General features: G+C 47.8%; 7 protein-coding genes across 7 annotated transcripts in view; 2 read left to right on the top strand and 5 right to left on the bottom strand.

Annotated features, from left to right (window-relative positions):
- Window positions 1–688: 688 nt before the first annotated feature.
- On the bottom strand, window positions 689–3,387 carry FOXG_14043 (uncharacterized protein). The gene is made up of 2 exons (XM_018394109.1): window positions 3,193–3,387; window positions 689–3,116 (listed from the first exon to the last, which is right to left on the bottom strand). The coding sequence occupies exon 2, from the start codon at window positions 3,086–3,088 to the stop codon at window positions 1,544–1,546; it is 1,545 nt and encodes a 514-aa protein (XP_018253578.1). The 5' UTR covers window positions 3,089–3,116; window positions 3,193–3,387; the 3' UTR covers window positions 689–1,543.
- A 4,734-nt stretch (window positions 3,388–8,121) lies between these two features.
- On the bottom strand, window positions 8,122–8,792 carry FOXG_14042 (uncharacterized protein; the record flags this gene model as incomplete). Its single annotated transcript, XM_018394108.1, has 3 exons — window positions 8,122–8,260; window positions 8,363–8,676; window positions 8,733–8,792. The coding sequence occupies 3 exons, from the start codon at window positions 8,790–8,792 to the stop codon at window positions 8,122–8,124; spliced, it is 513 nt and encodes a 170-aa protein (XP_018253577.1).
- Window positions 8,793–10,843: 2,051 nt separating this feature from the next.
- FOXG_21368 (uncharacterized protein) lies at window positions 10,844–11,047 on the top strand (the record flags this gene model as incomplete). The annotated part of the gene is made up of 1 exon (XM_018401702.1): window positions 10,844–11,047. The coding sequence occupies one exon, from the start codon at window positions 10,844–10,846 to the stop codon at window positions 11,045–11,047; it is 204 nt and encodes a 67-aa protein (XP_018253576.1).
- An 808-nt stretch (window positions 11,048–11,855) lies between these two features.
- Window positions 11,856–12,638, bottom strand: FOXG_14041 (uncharacterized protein; the record flags this gene model as incomplete). The annotated part of the gene is made up of 1 exon (XM_018394107.1): window positions 11,856–12,638. The coding sequence occupies one exon, from the start codon at window positions 12,636–12,638 to the stop codon at window positions 11,856–11,858; it is 783 nt and encodes a 260-aa protein (XP_018253575.1).
- Window positions 12,639–13,432: 794 nt separating this feature from the next.
- Window positions 13,433–13,615, bottom strand: FOXG_21367 (uncharacterized protein; the record flags this gene model as incomplete). Its single annotated transcript, XM_018401701.1, has 1 exon — window positions 13,433–13,615. One exon carries the CDS (start codon window positions 13,613–13,615, stop codon window positions 13,433–13,435), a length of 183 nt encoding a protein of 60 aa, XP_018253574.1.
- A 5,586-nt stretch (window positions 13,616–19,201) lies between these two features.
- FOXG_21366 (uncharacterized protein) lies at window positions 19,202–19,810 on the bottom strand (the record flags this gene model as incomplete). The annotated part of the gene is made up of 1 exon (XM_018401700.1): window positions 19,202–19,810. The coding sequence occupies one exon, from the start codon at window positions 19,808–19,810 to the stop codon at window positions 19,202–19,204; it is 609 nt and encodes a 202-aa protein (XP_018253573.1).
- Window positions 19,811–22,197: 2,387 nt separating this feature from the next.
- The window catches only part of FOXG_14040 (uncharacterized protein), a gene marked incomplete at both ends in the record, with an annotated part of 1,866 nt that continues 1,240 nt past the window's right edge, over window positions 22,198–22,823 (top strand). The window contains 2 exons of the mRNA XM_018394106.1: window positions 22,198–22,209; window positions 22,299–22,791. Coding sequence (XP_018253572.1) covers window positions 22,198–22,209; window positions 22,299–22,791 — 505 coding nt within the window. The remainder of the gene's footprint in view (window positions 22,210–22,298; window positions 22,792–22,823) is intronic.

Genomic DNA, 22,823 nt, shown 5'->3' with positions numbered 1-22,823 from the left:
CTTGGCCTTTGTGAGTTACCGAGAATTTTTCTTCCTCAATATCTCTTTGTGCTTTTCTTTTTGCCCTTGTTTCCTCCACTAATGTAACCACATGCAGGTGTTTCTTGTCTGTTATACTATCTGTATTACTATCGCAGTACATTACGGCTTCGGGCAAGATATTTCTCGTCTCATTCATCAAAATTCTAGGCACTTGCCTCTTGCACTGCTTTTCGAGGCTATTGGCCAGACCTTTGCCATTGTGGGCATGGTACTTGCCAGATGGTCAAGTGCCTTCCTTCTACTTCGCTTAACAAAGCCTTTATTGACAACACTTCGACGAATCATATTATGTTTCATGTGTTGTCTCACTGCCACCTCTGTGGCTGCCTGTGTGCTGTCCTGGTTGCAGTGTTCTCTGGTGAGGTATTCATGGTGGCATCATGTCCTGGACGTATGTGCCGATAACCCATATGGGTTGATGTTCTTCCACAGTGAGCACCTGCTGTCTGCCAGAATCACCTCTGAGACATACTAAAATCACAAACAGGCTTGTGCACGCTAGCAGACTTTCTATTTGTCGGCTGGGGCTGGCATATTCAGCGGTCTGTAAGCATGACAGTACAAGACAGAATTACCACTCTCTGCGGCTTCAGCCTTAGTCTCATGTAGGTACCCATCCTCGCCATCTATCAAACGTTGTTAAGAAGCGCATGTAGCACGGGAGCATGTGGCTGCAAGCGAACCTTGGAAGCAATGCAACTTTCGAGCCCCAACTATACGAGTGAGTAGCCATCATCATCGGTAGAAACCCTGGTTAATGGCTTGCCAGATGATACAGTAGGGTTAGTGTTATGGTCCGCAGTCGACATAACCACAATAGAGGCCTTTAATGGCATAGTAGTCTGTCTCTCTTCCTGCAAGCAGCTCTTCAAAATGTGGACTTCAACCCGAATTGATGGCCGGGAGGTCAGGGACGATCATGCTGTGCAAGCATACGGAGACAGTCCACCATTTCCTCACCAGAATGGAAGGTCAATGGATGCCGAAAAGTGGCGGGGTACCAATCTTACTGACGGGAAAAGCGAATCTGAGGTATCAGTACTTCGTTATTCTGCCAGAGGCAACCTGTAATCAGATATCGAAAGCCAATGCGAGTCATTACCTGTCTTCTTGCCAAGGGCAGCCTGACAGGCCATGTAACGCTTCAACAGCGGCCTACAAACACCAGACGTACGATGCTTGTGAATTATGGTTCTGTCATATCCTGGTAGAAGTAACGAATGATATTCGAGGCCGTACATACCAGACTCAGACGGACAAGAAATCTCATTCTGCTTCCACCATGGCTCCAACCAGCGCCTGCGTTCGGAGGATGACTACGACCTGATGTGCAAGACCTAACCTTCCGTATTTGTCCTACTGTAGAGGCGAAGGCAATAACACCCTCAAGACTCAGCCATTCTATAATGAGGCCCTCGAGGTAGAGCAATGAGCCCCTTCACCAAACCGCGTTAATATGTATGCCCGTCCTATCAGGTATACCGTTGTAGATTGTAGTTGTTTACTGGTCTCCCCAGAGATTCGTTCCTCCGGTCTCGTCGTTGCGTCCATCGACATCTACAGAGCGCAGAGACGGGGACATCATAGGCTGTTCAACTGCCGCAACGCAGTCGACAGGAGAATAGTCTGCGGTGCAAACTCGCGGGCGGAACCGACAATGGCTCTTTCCGCCAGCTCGGTTACGGCAATCTGCCCGCTGACACACATGGCCATAAACACAGTTTGCTCTGCGGCAAGCTCCCCCACGCGTACAAGTTACAGAACGTGAGAGATGTTCAAGCGCTGGGAGCAGGTCTTTATCAATTGGTGCATGTTCATATCCACAGTTGTCGCTCTCGCATGAATTATACAGCTGTGCATTATTGCAGAATCTCTTCCCCTGCGATAGCATCTTGAGACGTCTTGCGGCATCACGGTCAGGTGGGGGCAAGTAAGCGTCGAGACGGTCCTCGGCTGCATTGATGGCCACGCATCCATATGGGATGTCGTCCTTTCGAGGTAGGGACTCGATATTACTCTTGGTGATACTGGAGCCGCGTCCCCAATCACCTGCCAGGTTCTTTGTGCCTGTGCCGATAGTTGACGGCGAGGGTGTACTACTCTGACTGGATGTTTTACTGTCGACGTGAGAGAACTTGCAGCCGCTGCCATATCGGCAATTCCCTTGCATGTAAAAGCTGCAGACCGAGTTCCCATCATTCGAGTTTCCTTTGATCGTAGAATTTGTGTATGGTGAGTTGACGACTTTACTGATATTGGTGGACGACGCAAGAGCCGTCTTTGTTTGCGCAGTAGAATAAGCGTATGTGAGTGGTACATGGCGGAATACACCAGGGAGTTCTTCAATGTTCATGCCAAGTCTGTCAAACTCCTTATGAAACAACACACTCGGCGTTCGAATAAGCGTGAATCTTTCACGGTTGCCCCTAAAGGGGATAAGATCGGATACGTAGCCCACATCATGGCAGGCCGCGAAGTAAATATGCTTGCACTGGGCGTTGTCGGCGTAGAGACGGAGAATGGCTTTGACTTTAAAATCGGCGTTTTCTTTTAATTCGCCCGCGTCGATAAAATCAGCGAGACCGTAAGATCGGTTAAATCCAGCTGTGAATGATGAGAATGATCGCTTCTCTGCACCGGCGAGACCGTTTTTGCAAAGTGCTTTTGATAGGCCTGTGAGGTTGGCGTAGACGCGGACCATGACCTCGCAGGATTCGAGACCTTTGCGGCGTAGACTATCTTTGATAGTATCATTGAGTTGTTTGGCGGCTCTGCTCCCGCCTTCTTCACCGTCTTTGACGAAGCGTTCGTCAAAGATGTAACCATCTCCGTCAACGACTACAAGAGCAAAAGGATTACGCTCTTGACCTCTTGCGAGCTGCTTGTAGCGCTCTCTCCCCTCACGCTCCTCTTCATAATCGCTTTTAAGACGCTTATAGTCTTTGATCAGAACAGCGTACTGGTCGAGAATATCGTTGAGGGCGTTGTTATTTCGGAACGCGGCAAGCTTCTCAGCTGCACTGTCGATTGTCGCATCAGGAAGCATTGTCGGCGGATGGCGACGACGACATGCCCTGCATTGCCGAAGATTCCGGGGAGATTTGTGAGTGAGGTGCGAAGTGAAAAAGGAGAGGGTATGGTGTCTCTTACGGTGAGTGCGGGCACAAAAGAATGCCGGGCAATCTCAGAGCGGTAGATGAGATTGCAGTTGCGGAGTCATGTGATATGCCACGTGTGTTACTCTTCAGGCATCAACGGCGGCAACCCAATCTTGCTCGACGGTGCAGGAGGACAAAAGAAGGGCGCCCACGTAAGGATTGTTTCACTTATTTTGTTGTTTGTTTTTCTGCGTGCACAGTCACTTTGTTGGAGACGTCGCTGTTTGCGCTCGTGAATTTGGTCAAGCATCGTATGTTTGAGGCCGTGCGTTTCACCGCCCCACTACCCGCATTATTGAAACGGCTTCCAATCTCATGCCATGGGCCTTATAGTGCATGAGTTTCTTTGAACTCACAAAGAACAGTCCGATGTTTCGGAAGTTATACCTAAATACACTGTCTCTTGTATCTTCATAACCATTCTCGTCTCGTCTCGTCTCACCTTGGGGCACCTCGGTCCTGGACTTATGCAGCGGCCTGACGTTGCTTATTCTGTAGTCATCCAGCATCTTCCATGTGTCAACAAACGCAACAAGTCAGTCTCTAGTCTATGCCTTCATTTATTCTATCGTTTCTCTCCCCTCCCATCATTCGCTGAAAGAATAATCCGTGCACCCCTCCGCGCTCTTTACCTTGTAAAAAGTATCCCTCTGATACGGCTCCAGAGGAATATTTCTCGCGAGTCTAGGCGGCAAATCTGGACTAGAGATAAAGTGTCTTCCAAACGCAAACGTAACAGGCCGGTCTTTGAAACCTGTTTCCAAGGCTTTGTTTGCCTTTTCCACCGTGTAACCCCCTGCTGGAATGACTGGTCCGGCCCAATCCCATTCTGAGCTTTGTTCTCGACGAGAGCGCAACGGTCACCAAGTCTCCTGCGCCTCACTGGGAACAGACATCGGCTTCAATCTCAGCACCGAACTCTCGCAGAGGCTCGGAGGGCTCTACCATGGGCGATGAGCCTCCTCGTACGGCTTCTAGACGAGGTCCGAAGAGTAGTGATATCATCAAGGCGGAAGGGCCTCGATACACAGCAACTTTGTCTGTTTCGATCGAGCTGCCGAGCCCCGATAATAAGATTTTGCTTCCGATTCTTTACTCCTGCCTGATCAGCCGGACCTACATTCTAGAAATTGTTTTGGCTTCAAGAGCGCATGGTTCCAGGTCCTTCACAGAATGCGTGCACCCAATCGCAACAACTTAATTATGCCCGCGACCTCGCCAGCATATGGTGGCATCTTAGCCGTATGGATATCGATGGAAGCGAAAGGGCAGACATACTGGCAACGGACCGGTCAAGACCTCCCCATATCAACTCAAGCCCGGCTACGCCGGCCTTCATCTACAGACACACCAAAGTGAGAGCTGACGCAAAAGCAGCTTTGGGCAACTGACAGAGCGATGACCAACCCGGCGCATACCAATTCCTTACCCTGATGCAACCCTAAAGTCCTCACGAGTAATCAAGCTTTTCACGGAGCGCCCTGGAGGTGTATGTTTGCGACCACTTGCGGCCAATGCCATCTGGCCGATTCCGTACCCAATTAACCGTGGCTTGATGTTGAGTAAGGAAGCCTTCGTCAACTGTCTTGGGTCATCATCCCTCTGTTTTGGAAGTCAAGATCATCGTATGCTCAGTAAGCATTATACCGCTGACATTTTCGTCGAAACGGCACTTGGTGATCTCTGACTTTGCTCCATCCATTTTCAGTTGGCTCGGATAGTTGTCGATTCGAGGGGTGGTAAATTGCGCAACCCAACAACTCGGAAGGTGAGGTCGAGCTAGATTATCTTTTTGTCAGTCTTCGTTCGGCTAGCGGCAGCGTTTGTGGAGGGTTATGCGGCGCTTGTTGTTTCTGAGGACGGTAGGCTTGTCGTTCCGGTCGATTGGTATTTGTTGCACCGTTGCGCTGGACTCTGCCATAAAGCGTCAAGATCGTTCACGCGTCTTTGGTCGAGCCCTACTTTCCTTCCTCCACTTCACATTCTCGCTTCCGGCGCTCAGCCGCGATAGCTTCACTAACCATGCTAGGCTTCATGAAGGGTTCAATAGCATGGTCGTGCAATGACCCTGGCGTATACTCTTCTCAATCGCAGTTTCGTTTCGCCACAGACGACGCTTTTTTTTTCGCCTTCTTCTTCGGGTTCGACGAAACGCAATCCCTATAGACATTAAGGAGTCCGATAACACGGTGAATCCAGCATAGTTATACAAGGAACAAGATCCAAGGTCCAGGGATGTCTAAGGCTAAAGTTGGCATATAGGCAATTGTCACCAATTTGGCGCCAAATGCCGAGACAGTGTCATCGAGATGCTGCGCGTAGTCAATAGCAGTTCTTCGTGTTGAGAAAGCATTCGGGGCATTCATGTATTGACTGATGGTGCTTAGCATAACGCGTACTGATAAATCGCGCGATGAGACGGCACATCGATTTTCCACTTTTGTGGCTTTGTCATCATACAGCAAGCCAAACCATCAGTGAGCTCACTAGTGCTGAAAGCAGACTACCCTGTAGTCACCAGCCTGCATTCACCCAAGCAACATAAAGCCCCCGGGGTACCAATATAGATCCGCAAATAACAGATACAACCATTTTCATTTCCTTTCACTCGCCTCTTCTGGGTCCTATGAGTAGTCGCTCTTACACTAAATTTCATGGAGAACTTTGTCCAAAGTGAGAAGGATCGACATGATGCGCTTGTCTTATTCAGGTGCTAGGTAGTATATCCTTCCAGACGGACCTGAAGATCCTGACACCTTATCAATTCGAATCCTGCAACCTACCCGGCTATTCCTAATTCTCTTTAGCCAAGATTCTTCGCATATGCAGGCACTTGTCGCAGAAACAGGGTCCCATCAGACGAGAGTCGTAATGCCCTTCCTTGTCGCTATTGGCTTGGGTATAAGTCATGCTTTTGATAACTTGCTCGCTGCTGTCATAAACGTTGTTCGTTTGAAAAAGAATCCGGGGAGGTAAGCTTTGTATGCTTTTCAGGGACTGCCAAGCCTGTGACCTAAGAGTGTCATTATCTGCGGCCCCAGACCTGCGGCAAACTCACTTCTGCTTGTAGTCGGACATTGTTGAGACACATTACATTGGAATTGAGGAGAAACGTGAGTCATGGGCCAGGATAGGTCCCCTACCCACACTTTTATACTCATGAGATCGAGTATGCATATAGGGGTATGCAAGGAAAGCAAGGGTCATTCTGAGACCGGGCTGGTGGCCCGAGTGGCTGGCCATATGCAGGGAACAAGTGACAAAGCACTTTGTCACACCCATCTGCGCACCATTTTGGTTCCAGCGACGATGGTAGGGGTTTAAAGTATAAATAACTATCTCTTGCAAGGATAAAGTGCCAGCTTTAGGCTATGGATTCATTGTAAAAGCCGACTTTTGGTGGCAAAAGAGAGTTGACAAAAAAGCATCAGCGCTAGTCCCAAAGTGGTCATGTCTCAGACAGCCCCTCCACATACCGCGGAGATGAGCTCATGACAATAGGTAAGAAGCGTGATGCCCAACTCCCAGATCTTGTAGTCTGTACTAGAAGGCGATTATTTGCTGAAGCTCTAGCAATATTCAGTCAACAATGGCACGAATAAGAGCCGTTCTAAGTGTAGCTCTCTAAACCCCGCGTTTCTCAATGATTAGCGAATGGTGGAGAACTGCATGTACTGCAGGCTTAGCTTCTTCAGGCGAAGCACTCAGAAGTAGCGGCCCCAGGCGCTTCATGCCTGTGGAATTTCAGTACGGTGGGAACAATCCAACGTATCTCAGGCCCGTTGCTGCACTAACATATTCACGACATGGCTAGACGTGTGGTAGTAAGAAAGATAAGGCTCTATGTTGACACATTGTAGTAGCGACTAAACTGGGCGACGAGCCCGTTGGAAGCTGGGCAGGAGACCTCTTTATTGGTGCCTTAATTGGTTTGGCAACTCAGCCCTTCTCACAAGGATTGAGAGTCCGGACTTCATTTCTCCCAAAATGAGTTGGGACTTACTCTAGTATGTCCCATCGTTACTTGCTTTAGATCTTGCGATATGGTGACCCGCCTGACGAATCCACTCACCTCTTTATCAAGGGTTTCCATGAGAGCTTCTGCCGAGGGAGAAGAAGTGGAGGTGTTAATGAATGCCCTAAATCAACTTGCACCCTGTTCGCTTTCCCGCTTCGCCTGGCCATGTCATACGTCCGGGGTTGGAGGCTGTTGTCTGGCGATGGCTGAGTGTGAAACAACATCAACTGGTGCTCTATTCGAGCCAATCTCTTCTCATCGATTTGACAGTATAAAAAGTACTCGGTTAGCTTGCCTTGCAGGTTGGAAGATATGAATTCACTCAACCATGTAGCTAAAGATCATTCTATCCAGGCAATGTATAAAACCCTTCCATACACGGTAAACTTGGGCCAGTTGGAAGGCCATATTGGAGGTGCCTTGAAGATTTGGTTGGGGTTCTCCTGTAGAGTAAGGTCAGGCCAGAAGGAAAGACAGCATGAAGACTTCCTTGGCATTTATTCAGGGGCGGTACTTGACATCGTACTGAAATCTGGTAATACAAGGCTCAGTCGTCTTTTACTGTCACTGGGGAAATCTCCATTAAGCTCTAGACAAGGTTATACAAAAGTAGAGACGAGAAAAGAAAACGTTGAAGCACGATATTTTGATGAAGTCCTTACAAGGAAGAATTAACTAAAAATATGGCAAGTAGCAAGTAATAAAGCTCGGATTTCCGTGTCAGCAACGCGTAGTCAGGACCCAATACCAAAGAGGCCCCAGACCATCAAATCGCGTATCAGGACCTGACATGCGGTGCAATTGGTACAGCAGGGAGAGCTGAAAAAAAGAAAAAAAGAAAACCCTAAATTATTGACTACATGTAATATTCGTCGTGTTAGATTAGACCTTGATAGACAGGAGTCAAGACTCGACACGCTGCTGTTGAATTGTTGTCCTGCCTAAGCGAGTAACCAAGCACCGATCAGAAATCCAAGGCAACCCCTTCTCAAGGCCGAGTCTACCCCAACGCTCGTCCATTGTTCGAAATCCAAGTCTATCCCTGTAAAGCGAGGTAAATCAAATCAATTTTCGAACTGTTGATTTTCGACTGTAGGACTAGGGGAATGGTTTTTTCCGTTTGACTTGACTTCGGGTCTCATACCGATGGGTATTGCGCACGGCTTGCATCGAAGTATTGGCCGTACTATGACGCTTCGGCATCCTGACTGGCGTAGATGATTGCTGCTTTTCTTTTTTGCATGCGACGCAACGTATAGCATCACTCATGTATTCGATAGAGAGTAAAGACAAGTCTCCATTGTGCTTCTCTTCGGTGCTCTTCATCAGCATATCTAAGACCTCCTTTTGGGCAGCCTTGTTTTTGCTTAGATCATTGGTAATCGTGATGAGCCTCTGCAGCGGATCTTGTTCAAGGCATGTAATCATGCGTACGAAGCGAATGCGGGCGTCGGTAAGCTTTCAATAAGGAGTTTGTTATTTAAGCCAGAGATTAGTAGCGTGGCTCTACTTACAGGATCACGCGGGACTTTGGATCCGGTTGACATCAGGATTCTCCGCTTGCGAGGTGCCATCGTGTAATGGGCTCACTCGATTCTTGTAAGAATAGGTCGAAGCAAATGGCAACGATGAAGGGACCAAAATGACTTAAATGATGAATGGGGCAGCCACCTTTATAGAACTAGTAGGATACCAATGGGCTCATACAGGCCGCATGCTTAGATAAACCTACGGTTGCTGCGGCATTGAGATCGCCACACCCCCATGGTGACTCCTGAGTCACAGTCAGTTGCGGGTCCACCCTCAGTAGCCTATCATCAGCATTTTGTTGGAATGACCCAAAACAGACTAGGCACCGCGCTATCCCACTGACAGACCACGCCGGACAGCCCAAGATAGCAACGGACAATCACGTCTGACATGGCGGGGTACATTTTGACTCGAGTTGTGTCGTCCGTCACGCTAGTCCATCTTGGGGCGTGTTCCATGATAGTAAACGTACCGCTAAGAGTGCGTGGAGGCACGCGCAAGACAGAACGACGCCCCCACTGTCTCTCCCTGCCTGGAGAAGTTGATTTGAGGAGTATTTCCCGAGGAATTAAACCCCTGGATTCTTGGTGGTCCAATTATAGCAGATAGCACACATGGGGTACTTCGGAGCTTGTCTTTTCTGAGCGAGTTACATGGACTCTTTCCCTTCCAAGTTAGCTTTCTCACATGGATTCTGTGTTCTGACTGCGTGGGTTCGCTCCTTGCTTTCTGAGAGTATTTGTGCCACACACAATCTTCCGTAGTCGTATTGTGATCACCGTTGACCATTGCGTTACCGAGATACGCGTTTTCTTCTCTATGGCTCTGTAGCTTCGAGCTCAAGGCCGAGACCGTCTGGTCTAGGTTGCGCAAGGTTTTGTTTCTACGATCTAGGGCTTGTTCCTTCAGAATGGAACTCATTTGATCTGGCTTCGCGCCAACCACTGGCGTGAGGCCTCCGAAAAGGTGGTTTTTCAGTTGGCCACGGCTTCTCTGAGCTAACTCATTATCATCACAGTGACCTCTGAGATGGAAACATGTAATTGGGCGGTCCTCAACTACCGTGAGGTCTATGACCACCCGGTGGCTCTTTCTGCACATTGTGATGCTGGCCATTACTCTGTGAAAAGATAGAGCACGGAAGGACTGATGAGAAATTTACTTGGGATACTAAATCTTAGATCTGTTTCGGGTGGATATGTAGTTAGGACGATGGATGGCAGGTGCTAAGTTTACAATCGAAGCTCGGCACGAATGAAGCGAGTGTAGTGCAAGATACATTTGGCTTGACTGGCGCAGCTTCAAATGAAGTAACCAAAAGTTGTATGTTAAAATTTAGCACATCGGCTAAAAGGCGATTCTTGTTGTGGCAGCCGATTAATGCTAATTTAATTCTTTGTGTCAGTGTTGAAAATTGCGTCTTAGGTTGATAGAATTGATGCTTTTAACCAACAGCGTATGCTATTGAGCAGGGATAGTATCTATCGATACTTGGACAACATCTCGACGATATATGTCAAAGCTCGGTATGACTTGAAGCCCGTGCTGCCAAAAAGCACCTCTGGCGAATGGATTTCTTGGCAAACAGAGAGAGATCGAAAATCGCTCTTGCAAGCGGAATGTGCTGTCCTTCATGCCGCTGTGTAGTCTGGCACTCCATCAACCCCACCTAGAGCGGAATCTTCGAGGCTTTCATCGAACTAGTCATAGCCTGACCAACGCACAAGCCACCCGTAACAAAACGCTTCAAAGAGATCGGCCGAAGATGGCATTGGTGAACGAGACGACAAGCGGGTAAACACATCGACAGCTTTGGACGAAACAATCAAGGCATATGATGCAGTGACGTCTGTCTTACGAAGCGTTCCTAGGATAGAATCTCCACGGATATCCTCTAGGGGGAATCCTAGTACAAGTGGATTGAACTGGTCCAAAGTTACACTGGGCTGTGCCCTGCGAGTGTAAAACAAAGCACCAAGGCCATTGCGGTAGCGGTTGTGGAAACTTGAGTGCCTTGATTCTATGTGACGAGAAAGCATGCAGTGTCGAGGAATCGAATTGCAAAAATCGCTTAGCTCAGAGCAGCAAGAGCGAAATGAATTCTTTGGTGACTGGGCATAACACAAGTTGCGGAAAGGAGCTGGTCTGGGTTGGCGACGATATCCAAAAGGTCGACGATAGCATCATCAAGGAGTGTGTTATTGTGCGTCCAATCAATGTAAATGGCCACCATCTAGGGCCCTTGAAGGTGCTGGAGACTGGATTAAGAAGTATGAAGACATCGAGTTTCTTGGAGTGATGCCTCGGTCCATTGAGCTAGCAATCCCCCGTGAGCATACATGTAGACTCAACATTCACTATGGAACATATCCAAGTGCCAGGCAATCACCTATGGATACACGATCGGAGGTGGTAAGCTATCTTGAGCTGAAAATGGAGCCAATGATCAAGGCAGAATTTTATGAATAGCTAGACGCCAACCTTGATGGATGTAAAGGGATGGCGGCAGGAAGGTCTTTTCTTGAGCTAGGCTAAACGTGAAACTGGTTGCGGGTAGGTCATTAGGCATGTGGCTATTAGCAGAGGCTTCTATTGTTGCCTTTGTTGTCTTCAAGTAGCAGTGTATTACTTACTATAGGTGACCTAGTATCCATTAAGAGGTTCATCCTTTAAGTTGCAAGATACTTCTAAAGTGAATCGACCATGCTTCTTGGAAACAGCGAAATTGTTTATGAATGTAAATGAACCAAAGCTGTTGATCTAGGTTAGTCGTGTTAGTAGAAAGTCCGTGATACCTAATACCAGTTTCAACTTCTCATTCCAGAACTATTCACATCTTACTTTGGGTTCCGTTCCGTTCACTTCCACTTTTGCCACACATCAGATATCAGTTACCCCAGTGAGCGTCTTATACAGAGCATCCTTACATCGTCACGCAAGTCGATTTTCTGAAGGGCTATTATACATCAATTGGATTTCGAGGACAGTGATACTCTACATTTCATTCCATGCTCTAATCCTCAACTCTAAGAAGTCTTCGTAAGTGACGGATGATACTAAACAGATTCAACGTACTGCAAAACCAGAAATACTAAAACCATCCTCGCTTACTCATAGCGGTTTGTTCCTGTCTCGTCTGGCCGCCCACTCCAGCCGCCGACCGTCAAGCGACGCTTGGGCTGCATGCGCTCTCGGAGGCGATCTCGCTGTGCCTGCTGCTCGGAGGTCACGTGGTGGAATTTCTCGGCGTGGTAGTCTTGGCTGTGAGGATTCATGACTTCAATCCGTCTGTGCAGGGCTGCAGGACGGCTGGCAATCTTTGCGTTGGCCTCGGCGATGCGAGTCTGCAGACGGAGCTCAGCTTCCTGTTGTAGCTTTTCATCACGATGGTGTGTGCGACACTCTCTGCCATCCGGTTGTCGGCTATCGCTAGCGCTGTTCGAGTTGCGGCTGTCTTGAGTGAAATGACGGTGGTTGTTGACTTCCTTGAACCGAACACTATGCTGCTCAGGCGGACGAGTACGCTCATCATCGATGACGGGGGGTTCGGCTTTGGGGACTGGGTATCTGCGTCTGACAGTGGATGTTGAATGGGAAGGACCTTCGACCTGAATAATGCGCTCCTGCCTATGAGGGCCTGGTGAATGACCACGACGCTTGTGGTCTGATTTGTCACCAGAGTGGTATGAGACAGATGGTATTGAGGAAGTAGCAGGTCTGCACTGAGCAGTAGAATTACGTTGCGGAGTGGTGTAGGGAGCGGGAACGTATTCGACTTGGTGGTCAGGGCAGACTTGGCCATGACGAGAGTTTGTGCAGAGAGTACGCAAAGACCGATGCTCGATACACCCATCAGAGTAGACACGTGTGTGAGTGTGTGTGATGCACATGGCATCTGAATTCTGAAGACTTGTGCGCTGCTTGCTGGGAAGGGGATCCACTCGGACGATGACAGGGGACAGGCGCTGATTTCCCTAGTTGAAGAACCTGTTTCACAGGTGGTGGAGATGTGCTGTTTCTGCGACTGCGATTATTGTTGGAGGTATACCAAACGATGCCTGGTGGCTCTGAAGCTTTGGTACCGAAGAAGTGACAGTGCTAATATATGCGTGTTTGAGACTGATAGGGAAGTTTGGCCGCTGTGACTCTATGAGGGAAGCAGACGAAGGTGATTATATATTAAAGCGCGGCGTAGGGACGTGTCAACTGATACAAGATGCCTAGGTTGGGACAGAAATTACAAGTCACAAGTTACTAGGGATTGTTATTTGAAGATTGTGTAAATGTGAAATCGGCGTAAATGAGTCGTTCAAGCGGCTCCGGGAGGGTCTACTCTTCCTCCAAAACGTGGCAGCGGCCCAGTTCTATCTACACGTCCCCTTACCTGTGACCACTAAGAAAGTTCGTTTCAAGCCTGTCGGTCCGGTCCGCAGGCAGCATGCGCCATGCCCCTTCAATGTTTAACCGTGAATCGCAGAGAATACCCAACTTAATTGCAAGTTCTATTTAAGGGTTTGCGCAATGCGATATAATAGGCTCCTGATTGGTCGGCCCCGACGCAGCAGCGTATTCCTTTTACACCCCAAAGGGGGCTATGTCGAGCTAGCCAATAGCTACAATAGAGAACATGGGCTATCTGCGCATCGCAAGAAGCGGATGCTAGTGTCTTTCACATACAAGCCAATCATCTCCGCTCAAGGCCCTGGACCGACTCGCCCTGTTTCTTAACCTCTTCCCTTTGGCTTAGCAGCTCAAGGCTGTGGATCTGGTCCTTACGAGGGATTCTGAAGCGACACTCAGAGGCGGCATCGCTTTGAAATGTGTTTTCCAGACCCAGGTTGTCACTCTGTCTCTCTTCTACCGACATCCTTAAGGCTCATAAGACTACCCCGCATTGATGATAACCCCGCTGATACGTCAGCCATTTTTGTCGAACACGAGGACCCTGGAAGCATTAAGCCGCTCATCAAGTCCAAGGGATGGACTGGCGGGTACGTACCTCAATGTGTACGAAAATACCGCCTTGTCTGGCTCGTGATTTTCTCGTGAGCACTAGGCTTTTGCAGCGTATAGTGTTCAAAGAATGCATGGCGTACATGTCGTTGAGCAAGACAAAAAGATTCGCTTAGGCGAAGCTTCTCCTTTGCTTTTTAGCACAGTCCGGTTTGGTAGTGGCCAGTCCATCGGGACAACGGTCTCTTTTCCAACTTGCCCTTGGTTTAATATCCAGTGATTCATTCTACCATACCGTCCCCTACGCGGCAAGGTTGTGCGATGCTCACCATCATAGGATCTGAGTTTCTTCCTATTGTGTCCACTAGCGACCCGCCTGATTCAACTTCGTTCCAGTGTGTGAAGGCTGTCTATGCTACTCACCAGAGAGTAAGGTGATGTTATGAAAGACGGGCTAACGAGGCGGTGCACCATGAGGGGATGGCGGGAATCTACGTTGACCTATGTTAGCGGTTCTCAAACAGCATTAGGTTCAAGCTCTTTGACAATGAATAAAATAAAATAAAACACATAGGAGGAACGTCAAAACCCACTTTCGGAATTATGTTAAATCTTTATATTGAAAAAGACTTGATAAACTCTCGAAGCTGCTCTTCACTATCAGCGTTGCGGTGTCCTACATCGATCGAGGCTCGGATCCATTCCTCACGATTAATAGCCTCTTCCTGCAGGTGGAGAACCTTGCCCGGATGACACTGACGCTTCCTCGAATCGCATCCGGTATGCACGGCCAGTGGCTCTGCGCGGTAGATCCCATCTGCGTCTTACAGACCAGGACGATTCGACGACGATTAGCGCACTCTTCCGCTGTCCACTTCTCAGTCATTGATGCCAGGCTGCTTGAGAACATAAGTTGGGCAAGGATGAAAGCCTGTATTGTTTCCTCCGTTGGCAGTGATTGTGTTGGTTCGAACTAATTTGGCAACGCTGGTAGAGTGAGGCGGAGATGGCGTCCCCAAAAGTGTCAGAGGACGTGTAACTAAACTTGTCGAGTCTCTGACTATGGTACCCGACGTGCTCGTGCTTCCGTCGTAAATAACAGCCGTGTCGGTGTTTGCTGGTCGGGCTGTGTTGACCTATTGTACTGACTGAAACCTGTCGTGTCCGTCTTCCGCAGGTATCGTCTGAGGAATACATGATCCGTGTGGAATCAAGTTCCTGTTTATCTGTTGAGTTTCCGGCTCAAACTCCATAAACTTTGTAACCTCTTCTCGCTCTGGGCTCATTACCGCTTTGGGGAGCTGGTATGTCTGAGACTCAGTCTGAATACTATCATGGGCCGGCTGGTCTAAAAAAAAGGTAGAAGCTAGAATCCTAAATACTTGAGCTTGTACCAGTGCCAGCTATTTCGAGCGCTGAGCGTGAATTACTTGTTTCATTGAAGAAAGTGTATACTGAGCCAAAGGCGAAATGCTATCTACTCGTGGGTTTGACTAAAAAGGAACCCCACTCATAGAGTGGGCGGCAAAATTCTGGGACAAGGGCAAAATTCTGGGACAGCCGAATACCCCGCTCAGTCCGAATTTGCTTGATTTCACCACCAAAAACCCAACTTTTGAAAGACATTTCTAAGTATCATTCGGTCATATCTTGTATCTCAATTTGACTTTTCATCTAGACCGTCACTATGACTGATCTTTATCAACCCAACCCTGCCGTTGCGGCTGCACGTGCGATTTTGCTCTCACAACGCCGCCACCGCAACACTAAGGAAGGGAAACCTCTCACCGTGAGAGAAGCTGCGGATAGATTCAGCGCCTCCAAGAGCGCTGTTGGTCGTCATCTGAAGTCAATGAAGCTGTACGGAAAACCTGACTTCAGTGATAACAGCCGCGGCCGGCCGAGGAATCTCGATGAGGCTGAGGAGCGTGCCGTGATCGCGTATATCGTTTGGCTCGAGAGAGCAGGTTTTCCCTGTAATCAGCTACTTATTGAAGAGGCAGCAAATGATTTGAGGGCATCACGAACGCCTCCAGCAGGGCCTGTCGGCGATGGATGGTACAGGCGGTTTCTTCGCGATAATCCGCAGCTGCAGAAGAAGAAGTTAGTTCGAGCTTTCGACCGAGAAAGGGCAGGATTTGAAGCTGGAGATATTGAAGATCTTCAGCAATTCTATACTGACCTTGGTGTAGCTGTTAGAAATCGAGATATCGAGGCCTCACAGATGTTCAACGCCGATGAATGCGGCATACGGATTGGTGCCCTTCGCGAGAGGCTTGAGGTAATTATCGTGAAGAAGATGCTCAACGCCAAACACGATGTTGTTTCTTTCACCAACAGAGAATCAACCACGATGCTTGGATGCGCGAATGCAGCTGGATGTGAGTATTCTCTGGACTTCTGCCCTTATTCTGACATATCTTTAGTCATGATACCTCCATTAATGGTGTTTAAGACTTGGCCAACGGAATCTTGGGATGTTAACGCTCTGGATGAAGGTATTCGATTCGCTCGCTCTGAGAGCGGCTTTTCCAACGCAGAGATCTCGATGGATTGGATCCGTCATTTTAATCGCAATTCCTTCGAATGCACAGCAAAGGCACAGTCTAGAGGCATCACTTTTACTGACTGGTTTGGCTGTGATGAGTATATGAGAGATATCGATATGCCTGACTTCATTTGGCATCAGCCGTATTTTGAGCGGCCTGAAAAGGAGCGGATTTGGCGATTCCTCGTTATCGACGGCTTTACCGGCAAGACCTCCTTGGAGCTCATGGATTATTGTGTTCGCTTCGATATCGAGATCTTCATTCTTCCTCCCCATTCAACACATCATACACAACCTCTAGATGTTGGAGTATTTCAGCTGCTGAAAAATTCTCACCAAAAACGTCTGCGGCATCACATCCGCCAAGGTTATCTCAATTTCAAGCGCTCCGACTTCGTCAGCAAGCTAAGCGAGATAATTAAAGAAGGCTTCTCAGTTCACAACATCATGAACGGCTTCGAGAAGAGCGGAATTTTCCCTGTAAATGGGGCGGCAGTCATTCACAAAGTCAGGGAGAAGAAGAAGTCTCTTCTCGCTGTTACAAATCCTGCTCTACCGTCACTTCTTCCAAAAGAAGCGCGCTTTAAAGATGCTCGCGAAGTTACTCGTCATCTCAAACGCAACTATCGCGATGGCTTCAGTTCACCTACTCGTCATTCCTTCGGCGTTTTGGAAGATGTCGTATGTGAGGCTGTAGTTCTGAACAGCTTCGCAGAAGAGCACATAAAGACCCGACTTGATCGTATTGCCTCTGTAAACAACAAGAGGAATAAGAGGAAGAAGGTAATGCCATCAGGATTATATATTAACAGCGTTACAGTTAAGCAGGTGCGAGAAAGTCTCAACGCTTCAACGAAGAACGAGCAACAAGAGGAGCTTCGCCGCCAATGCCGCAGCTTAAAGCAATTACAAAAAGAAGAAGATAACCGCCTACGAGAGGAATATGAGAAGAGTTACAAGTATGATATAAACAACAACGGGAAACCTGTTCATATCAGCTTTTCACGTTGGAAGAAGTGGAAGCAATTAGATATAGTTGACGAGATTCTCGTTATTCCTCCTCCATCGCGAGAAGCTTCACCAACTCCCCAAGAAGGCTTCTTTTATGATACAAGCGGTTCAGCACAGCAGAAACGCTTCCACGAGCGACTTCGTGATGCCAGCGCTGCTGGCTTTTATCGAAGTCCTCTTCAGGATATGCCTGCCCTTCCTTCGAGCGATGGTGTTGAGATTATGCTCGGCAACTCACAGAGAGATCCTGTTCGTGATAGCCTCACTTTTGGGGATTCTGATGACTCAGAAATCGATGAAGAAGGCCCTGATTTTGTTGATCTGTCACAGGATATCGAGGAGCCCGAGTTGCCGCCTCTTCCTGATCCTTTACCCAGCTTCGAGACCAATTTTTCTTCCACTTATCACAGAATCATGAATACATTACACCCCCAAAGGCACACACAATAATAGATCGACATCCCTTGTGCTGTTGGCGGCCAGATCAGAGGCAGAGCTGAAGGCATCGTGGGGCGAGGAAACGGGGCTGGACTGGCCCGCAGTCAAGGTTCACAATTTCGGCCGCAACACCACCGCAAATATGCCTCGCATGATAAAATAATTTTGGCGACAGCTTCAATACTTTTCAATTGAGTCACAGCAGAAATTTCGAATAGATTGCGATAAAATTAGAAGTGTAAGCCAGAGATAACCTGATTTCCCCACCTATTTCTAACCCATCAGCTGTCCCAGAATTTTGCCCTTGTCCCAGAATTTTGCCGCCCACTCTATGAGTGGGGTTCCTTTTTAGTCAAACCTACGAGTAAATCCATCTGTGAATAGTGTCATCACGAAGCGGGGTAGTAATAAAGACCCCAAGTGATCATAAACCTCCAGGGAATAGTTACGAGCCCCGCGGAGGGATGGCTAGAGTTTCTTTCCTTAGAGGAGCGAAGCGACGACTTACGGAAGCCGAAGGCTGACGTGTGAGTGAGACGACCGAAGGGAGACGAAACGATACTACTAATCAACAACGAGGGTGACAAAAGTCAGACACTTTGCAAAAGTTGAATTCTTTCAACTCAATCAAGGTACCTGAGCCACAGGCGAAGGGACTGTATAACAAGAGGTCACTTGAAAAGTGTCCCATGAAATTATTTATTTCACCCCACGAAAAAAGGTAGCTCGTACCTCGCTACCGCACCCGGAACGTAGTGGAGGGAGAAGTCCCCCGTTAGCACCGACAGGTGATATATAACATTGGTCAAGGGGGACGATGGGACATGGGACAATCTGGTCACAGATTATGTCCACGACCCGTCACAATTTTCGACTCATTTAGACTTGGCCGAGTGTTGCTTTGACGGAAATATGATTTAGATATGCGACGGCGCATCAGGAAGAAGGTTCATAGTACTTTTGATACTGTGCAGAAAAGTAAATCAAGTCAACCATATCCAACTACTTCTGCAAGACGAGCCAACCGAACGGCGTTTCAAGTTTCTTAACATGACCGACTTATCTTTAAAACAGCTGTATGGTCAGGCTATGATGCTGATATTTGCAGTAAATCATGTTACGGTTGTGGTTTTACAAGGCCTATGTCTCTGATATCGCTCAATCTGCAGCACAGGAGTTCAAGGGCTTAAGAAACTCTAAGCTTTTGCCCGCGTTTCATTGCGGCTATCCGAACTATGAGGCGACCTGCCCAGATTTCCTGACTACTAGTCAATCAAGTGTGTAGCATATTATTAGTAGATTCTGGCTCCAATAAGGTCACCCTAATGAGTTTGGTAAACTATTTCATGACTTCCAAACTACCTTACGCTATCTGAACCGGAGACATCAATACAGTAACTCCCATGATTTTCACGACAATCGCCCAACTTCAAGGCCTAAGTTGTGAAAGTTTACCGGCTTTCCATCTAGGAAAGGAATGCCAAAAACGAGACTTCGCTCAACTCACAGTCGCTTAATATGCCCTTTCTTGAATTGGAGCCTAACTGGTGGGGCACCCTTGTGGAACGTCCAAATGTTGACACCATCTGCGAACCAAACACGCTTTGGACGACGTGCAATCTCAGCGTTATGCTGAGCGATACGAATACTCTTATACAACGCCGCGTTTTTGTCTGGTTCAGGGCATTGGTAAAGATATTCACTCTGGTCGGAGGTGTTGTAGCGATGATTAGAGCAAGGGTACTTGTCAACTGCTTCCCTCCGAAGACGACGCTTGGGTTGGCGAGTTGTCTGATGAAAACTTTGACTATTGCGTCGCCGGACAAAGTCTATGGGATGTGCGTCGGTGGTACAATGATTGGGATAGACAGCCCCCCGACTGCTGTTGTCTATACCTAACCATCTGTTGTCATTTGTTAAACCACTGTATGGCCGATCCGTCTGTCGTCTATGGCAGTGCGAGCTTGATGAGTTAAGATGCTCTTGGTGCTCATGGTAGGACCTCGTTCGGCATTGGAAACCACGGCGAAAGTCTGCGCACCTCGTGTATTGTCGATCTTCCTCGCGTTGTCCATCTGCGTAGACAGACGTATACACGAATATCTTACACATACTGAATTAGCTATGATGCCGTGTTCGTTGACTACGTGGCAAAGAATGCTTCCAGATAATTGATAGAGAGCAAAAACGATTTCTTGGTTGAAACAGATGGCTCAGGCTACCAGGGTCCGTTGCTCCTCCAGCTCACAGAATAGAGACTCGGTATCTTCATTCTCACACGGACGCTGACGCATGTAAAAGATATACAGACAAATGGACGATTTGAGCTGTTCATTCGACGTTAATAGACTTGGGGAATGCCGCCACATTATTTGGGATTGCATAGTCCCAATGAGAGACGCAAATCTATTGCTAGCACGTAAGCCAACTTTGGTTGGGCTAACTATCATGCGGGATGCGACCGAAGTAGATCACTCGGGGAACGCAAAGACAAGTAGCACATATTGACACATATGGGCCGTGTTACCTTCTGTCATCTATGGTGATGCGTACAAAAAAGAAGAGGCTGGGGTCTTGATGACTGTGGAGTGCCTCTTGAATCCCTCGTCGATAAGAGTCGCGCTGCTCTTTGCGGACAACCCTACCAAGCTTCTCAACAAAAACAGAACACACCCGAGATGACTAACTTCTGAAGTCATAGGAATACCCAAATATAACGGTTGTAGTCTGGTTGCTCATGGTGAGGCATTACAGGAAGCGATAGTGCACATGAGTCAGGCTTATTGAGGCGGCCTTGATCGCATATTAGTAGTGCCTTCTATACTGTACACACTCGCTAGGTACAAATCAAGGGAAAATAACAAGGTCGTCTCAACTTCGGACTTTTCCACTTGCGTACTGTCACAACCAAGGACAGCAGTGTCAGCTATCAATAAAGAGATCAGAGAGCGTCGCTTTTACTCACAAGCTGTTTCAGCCAAGCATAATAGTGTCAGTGATAAACTGAGGGATCAGAGAGGGCCGTCTTGACTTGCAATCTATCACAGCCAAGAATAGTAGTGTTAGCTGTAATAGATGAGCCTGGTCCATACCGCATTCGCTTCTGTGATAAGGTCAACAGGTCAGGTTAGCAAATTACTAGTAAAGCGAGAACGAGTTCCCAGCCGCCAACTAAATTTGTTTAGATAGCCTTGCTGGGAGCCAGCGGAATCCAATGACACAACGGGGAACACGCTCTGTAAATTAAGCTTATGGCTTGCAAGGTTTGCATGGATTTCATTGTTGGCTGTTTGCCCACGTCACACCTTACCATGCATACATTGTGCACATTCCGATTGCCTGGTTACCAGCTTGAATGGGCTCCTGCATAGACAATAGGTGCACCATAACCAAAATCACGATCACTAATGGACTGAAGGCCTTCCTGCTCAGCTCCCTCCGACTAGCAGTATATCATATAATAATACTGACCATACAATCTTTCAGTTTGTTTTATCTAACCCTCATTACCGCCAATCGGTCAAGTCATCGCATTCAAGTACAACCCAAGCGTGGCAATAAACCCCAATGTTTAAGCCGTTCGAGCCGCAAGTCGGCACTCCATTCAACCCCCCCTCCCCCATTCTTTCAACCAATACATGACCGATTCCGTAAAGGCTATTCTAAGATATCTCTTCCGTGTTTCTGATCCCTCATCGCATGGGATAACGAGTCGGACCGAGGTATGTTCACCAGCTGCCCAAACTACGACTATTAGATACAAGGCAAAGGGTAAGAGGACGACTTGATGGACAATTACCCTACAGCTACTATATCTTGATTTCCATAGCCGATTTAAAGCCCACCAGGTGATTGAAAGCTATTATCAGAATGAAAGAAAAATCTTCCATATTTTTAGATATCCCGAGGACTATGTTTTAGGGTACAAACTAGTGTTGTAGCGTGGTTACATTTTGGAAAGGGTTTCCAAACTGATTGTACGTAAAGACTGGAACCCGTAACCAAGAGCTCAAACTCAATAACTGATCGATATTCCATTTATCTGTGATCACAGCTAATATCATAATTTGAAATTTATTGCAATTTTCAGTTGACAATAGATCTCATCCAGCAAAGCTACCTGCGGTTACGCTAGGGCAAAGCACGGGGGCGTTTCACTTCCAGTCGCATAAACCTCGTGACGATATGGGACAGTTTATCCACGCTAGCCAAATTGGGGAATCGTCAAGCTCTCGAGAAGCTGCACTAATCCATAAGAGGAAATCGTCACGGTGGAACGGTAATGGCATTGTGTCTCAAGTATAAGAAGTAGCTACAACAAAAATACAGGTCTAATTATTAAGAAAATAAAATATCTTCATACTCCCCAATGGCTAGGATTCCGAAAAGAGTTATATAGAACAAGAAATCTTAGTTGTGGTCTTGAAAATCTAAATGCTGATTCCCTCCTAGATTTAACGTTGTCGCGGTTGGCTGTACCAACTACCCTATAGTGACCAATGTCCAAAAGGGTTAGCCTGTCTTACATCATGTCGCCTGGTCAACTCAGCCTACCTTGGCATTATTATTTGACACGCTACATGACATGGAGCATTTCTAGATCTCCAACAACACCATACCCAAGTTCAATGCACATGTTATTTCCATGAACGACTTGCATCACTCCCGCTTCATTGAAGATTGGTTCGATGGCATCATTCCCAACCCCGAGCTCACCAAGCCAAACAATCGACTACCCCAACCTCGTGCTGTCGTGACCAAGAGAAGGCATTCGATGACGACACCTCCACCATCGAATTCCGGCAGCCACAACCAACGCGCAAGCTCCCCGACCAAACGACAACGACTCGATTATACAAATGGATATGGTAGTGATACTGGCGATGTCCCCGAAGGCGCTAGGGTAGAAGAGATGGAAATGGGCGAGGAAACACCTCGGTCAAACATCAATCAAGCGCGACCGCATCTACCACCTATTCCGTTCCGAGGCTTCGACGTACCCGGCATTACACCATCACGATCCAATTCGATGGCCTCGGGAAGCTCATGCCAGTCACCATCTGTTGCGGGCTCGGAAAAGTCGAGCGCCAGAGGTCGACGCAAGAGGAGCCCTGTCAAGTCTGCG

This window comes from Fusarium oxysporum, chromosome 6 (genome assembly GCF_000149955.1).
Source record: "Fusarium oxysporum f. sp. lycopersici 4287 chromosome 6, whole genome shotgun sequence".
Taxonomy (NCBI): Eukaryota; Fungi; Ascomycota; class Sordariomycetes; order Hypocreales; family Nectriaceae; genus Fusarium; species Fusarium oxysporum.
Note: the sequence above shows the minus strand (reverse complement) of the source record. Positions and strands in the feature narration are given on the sequence as shown.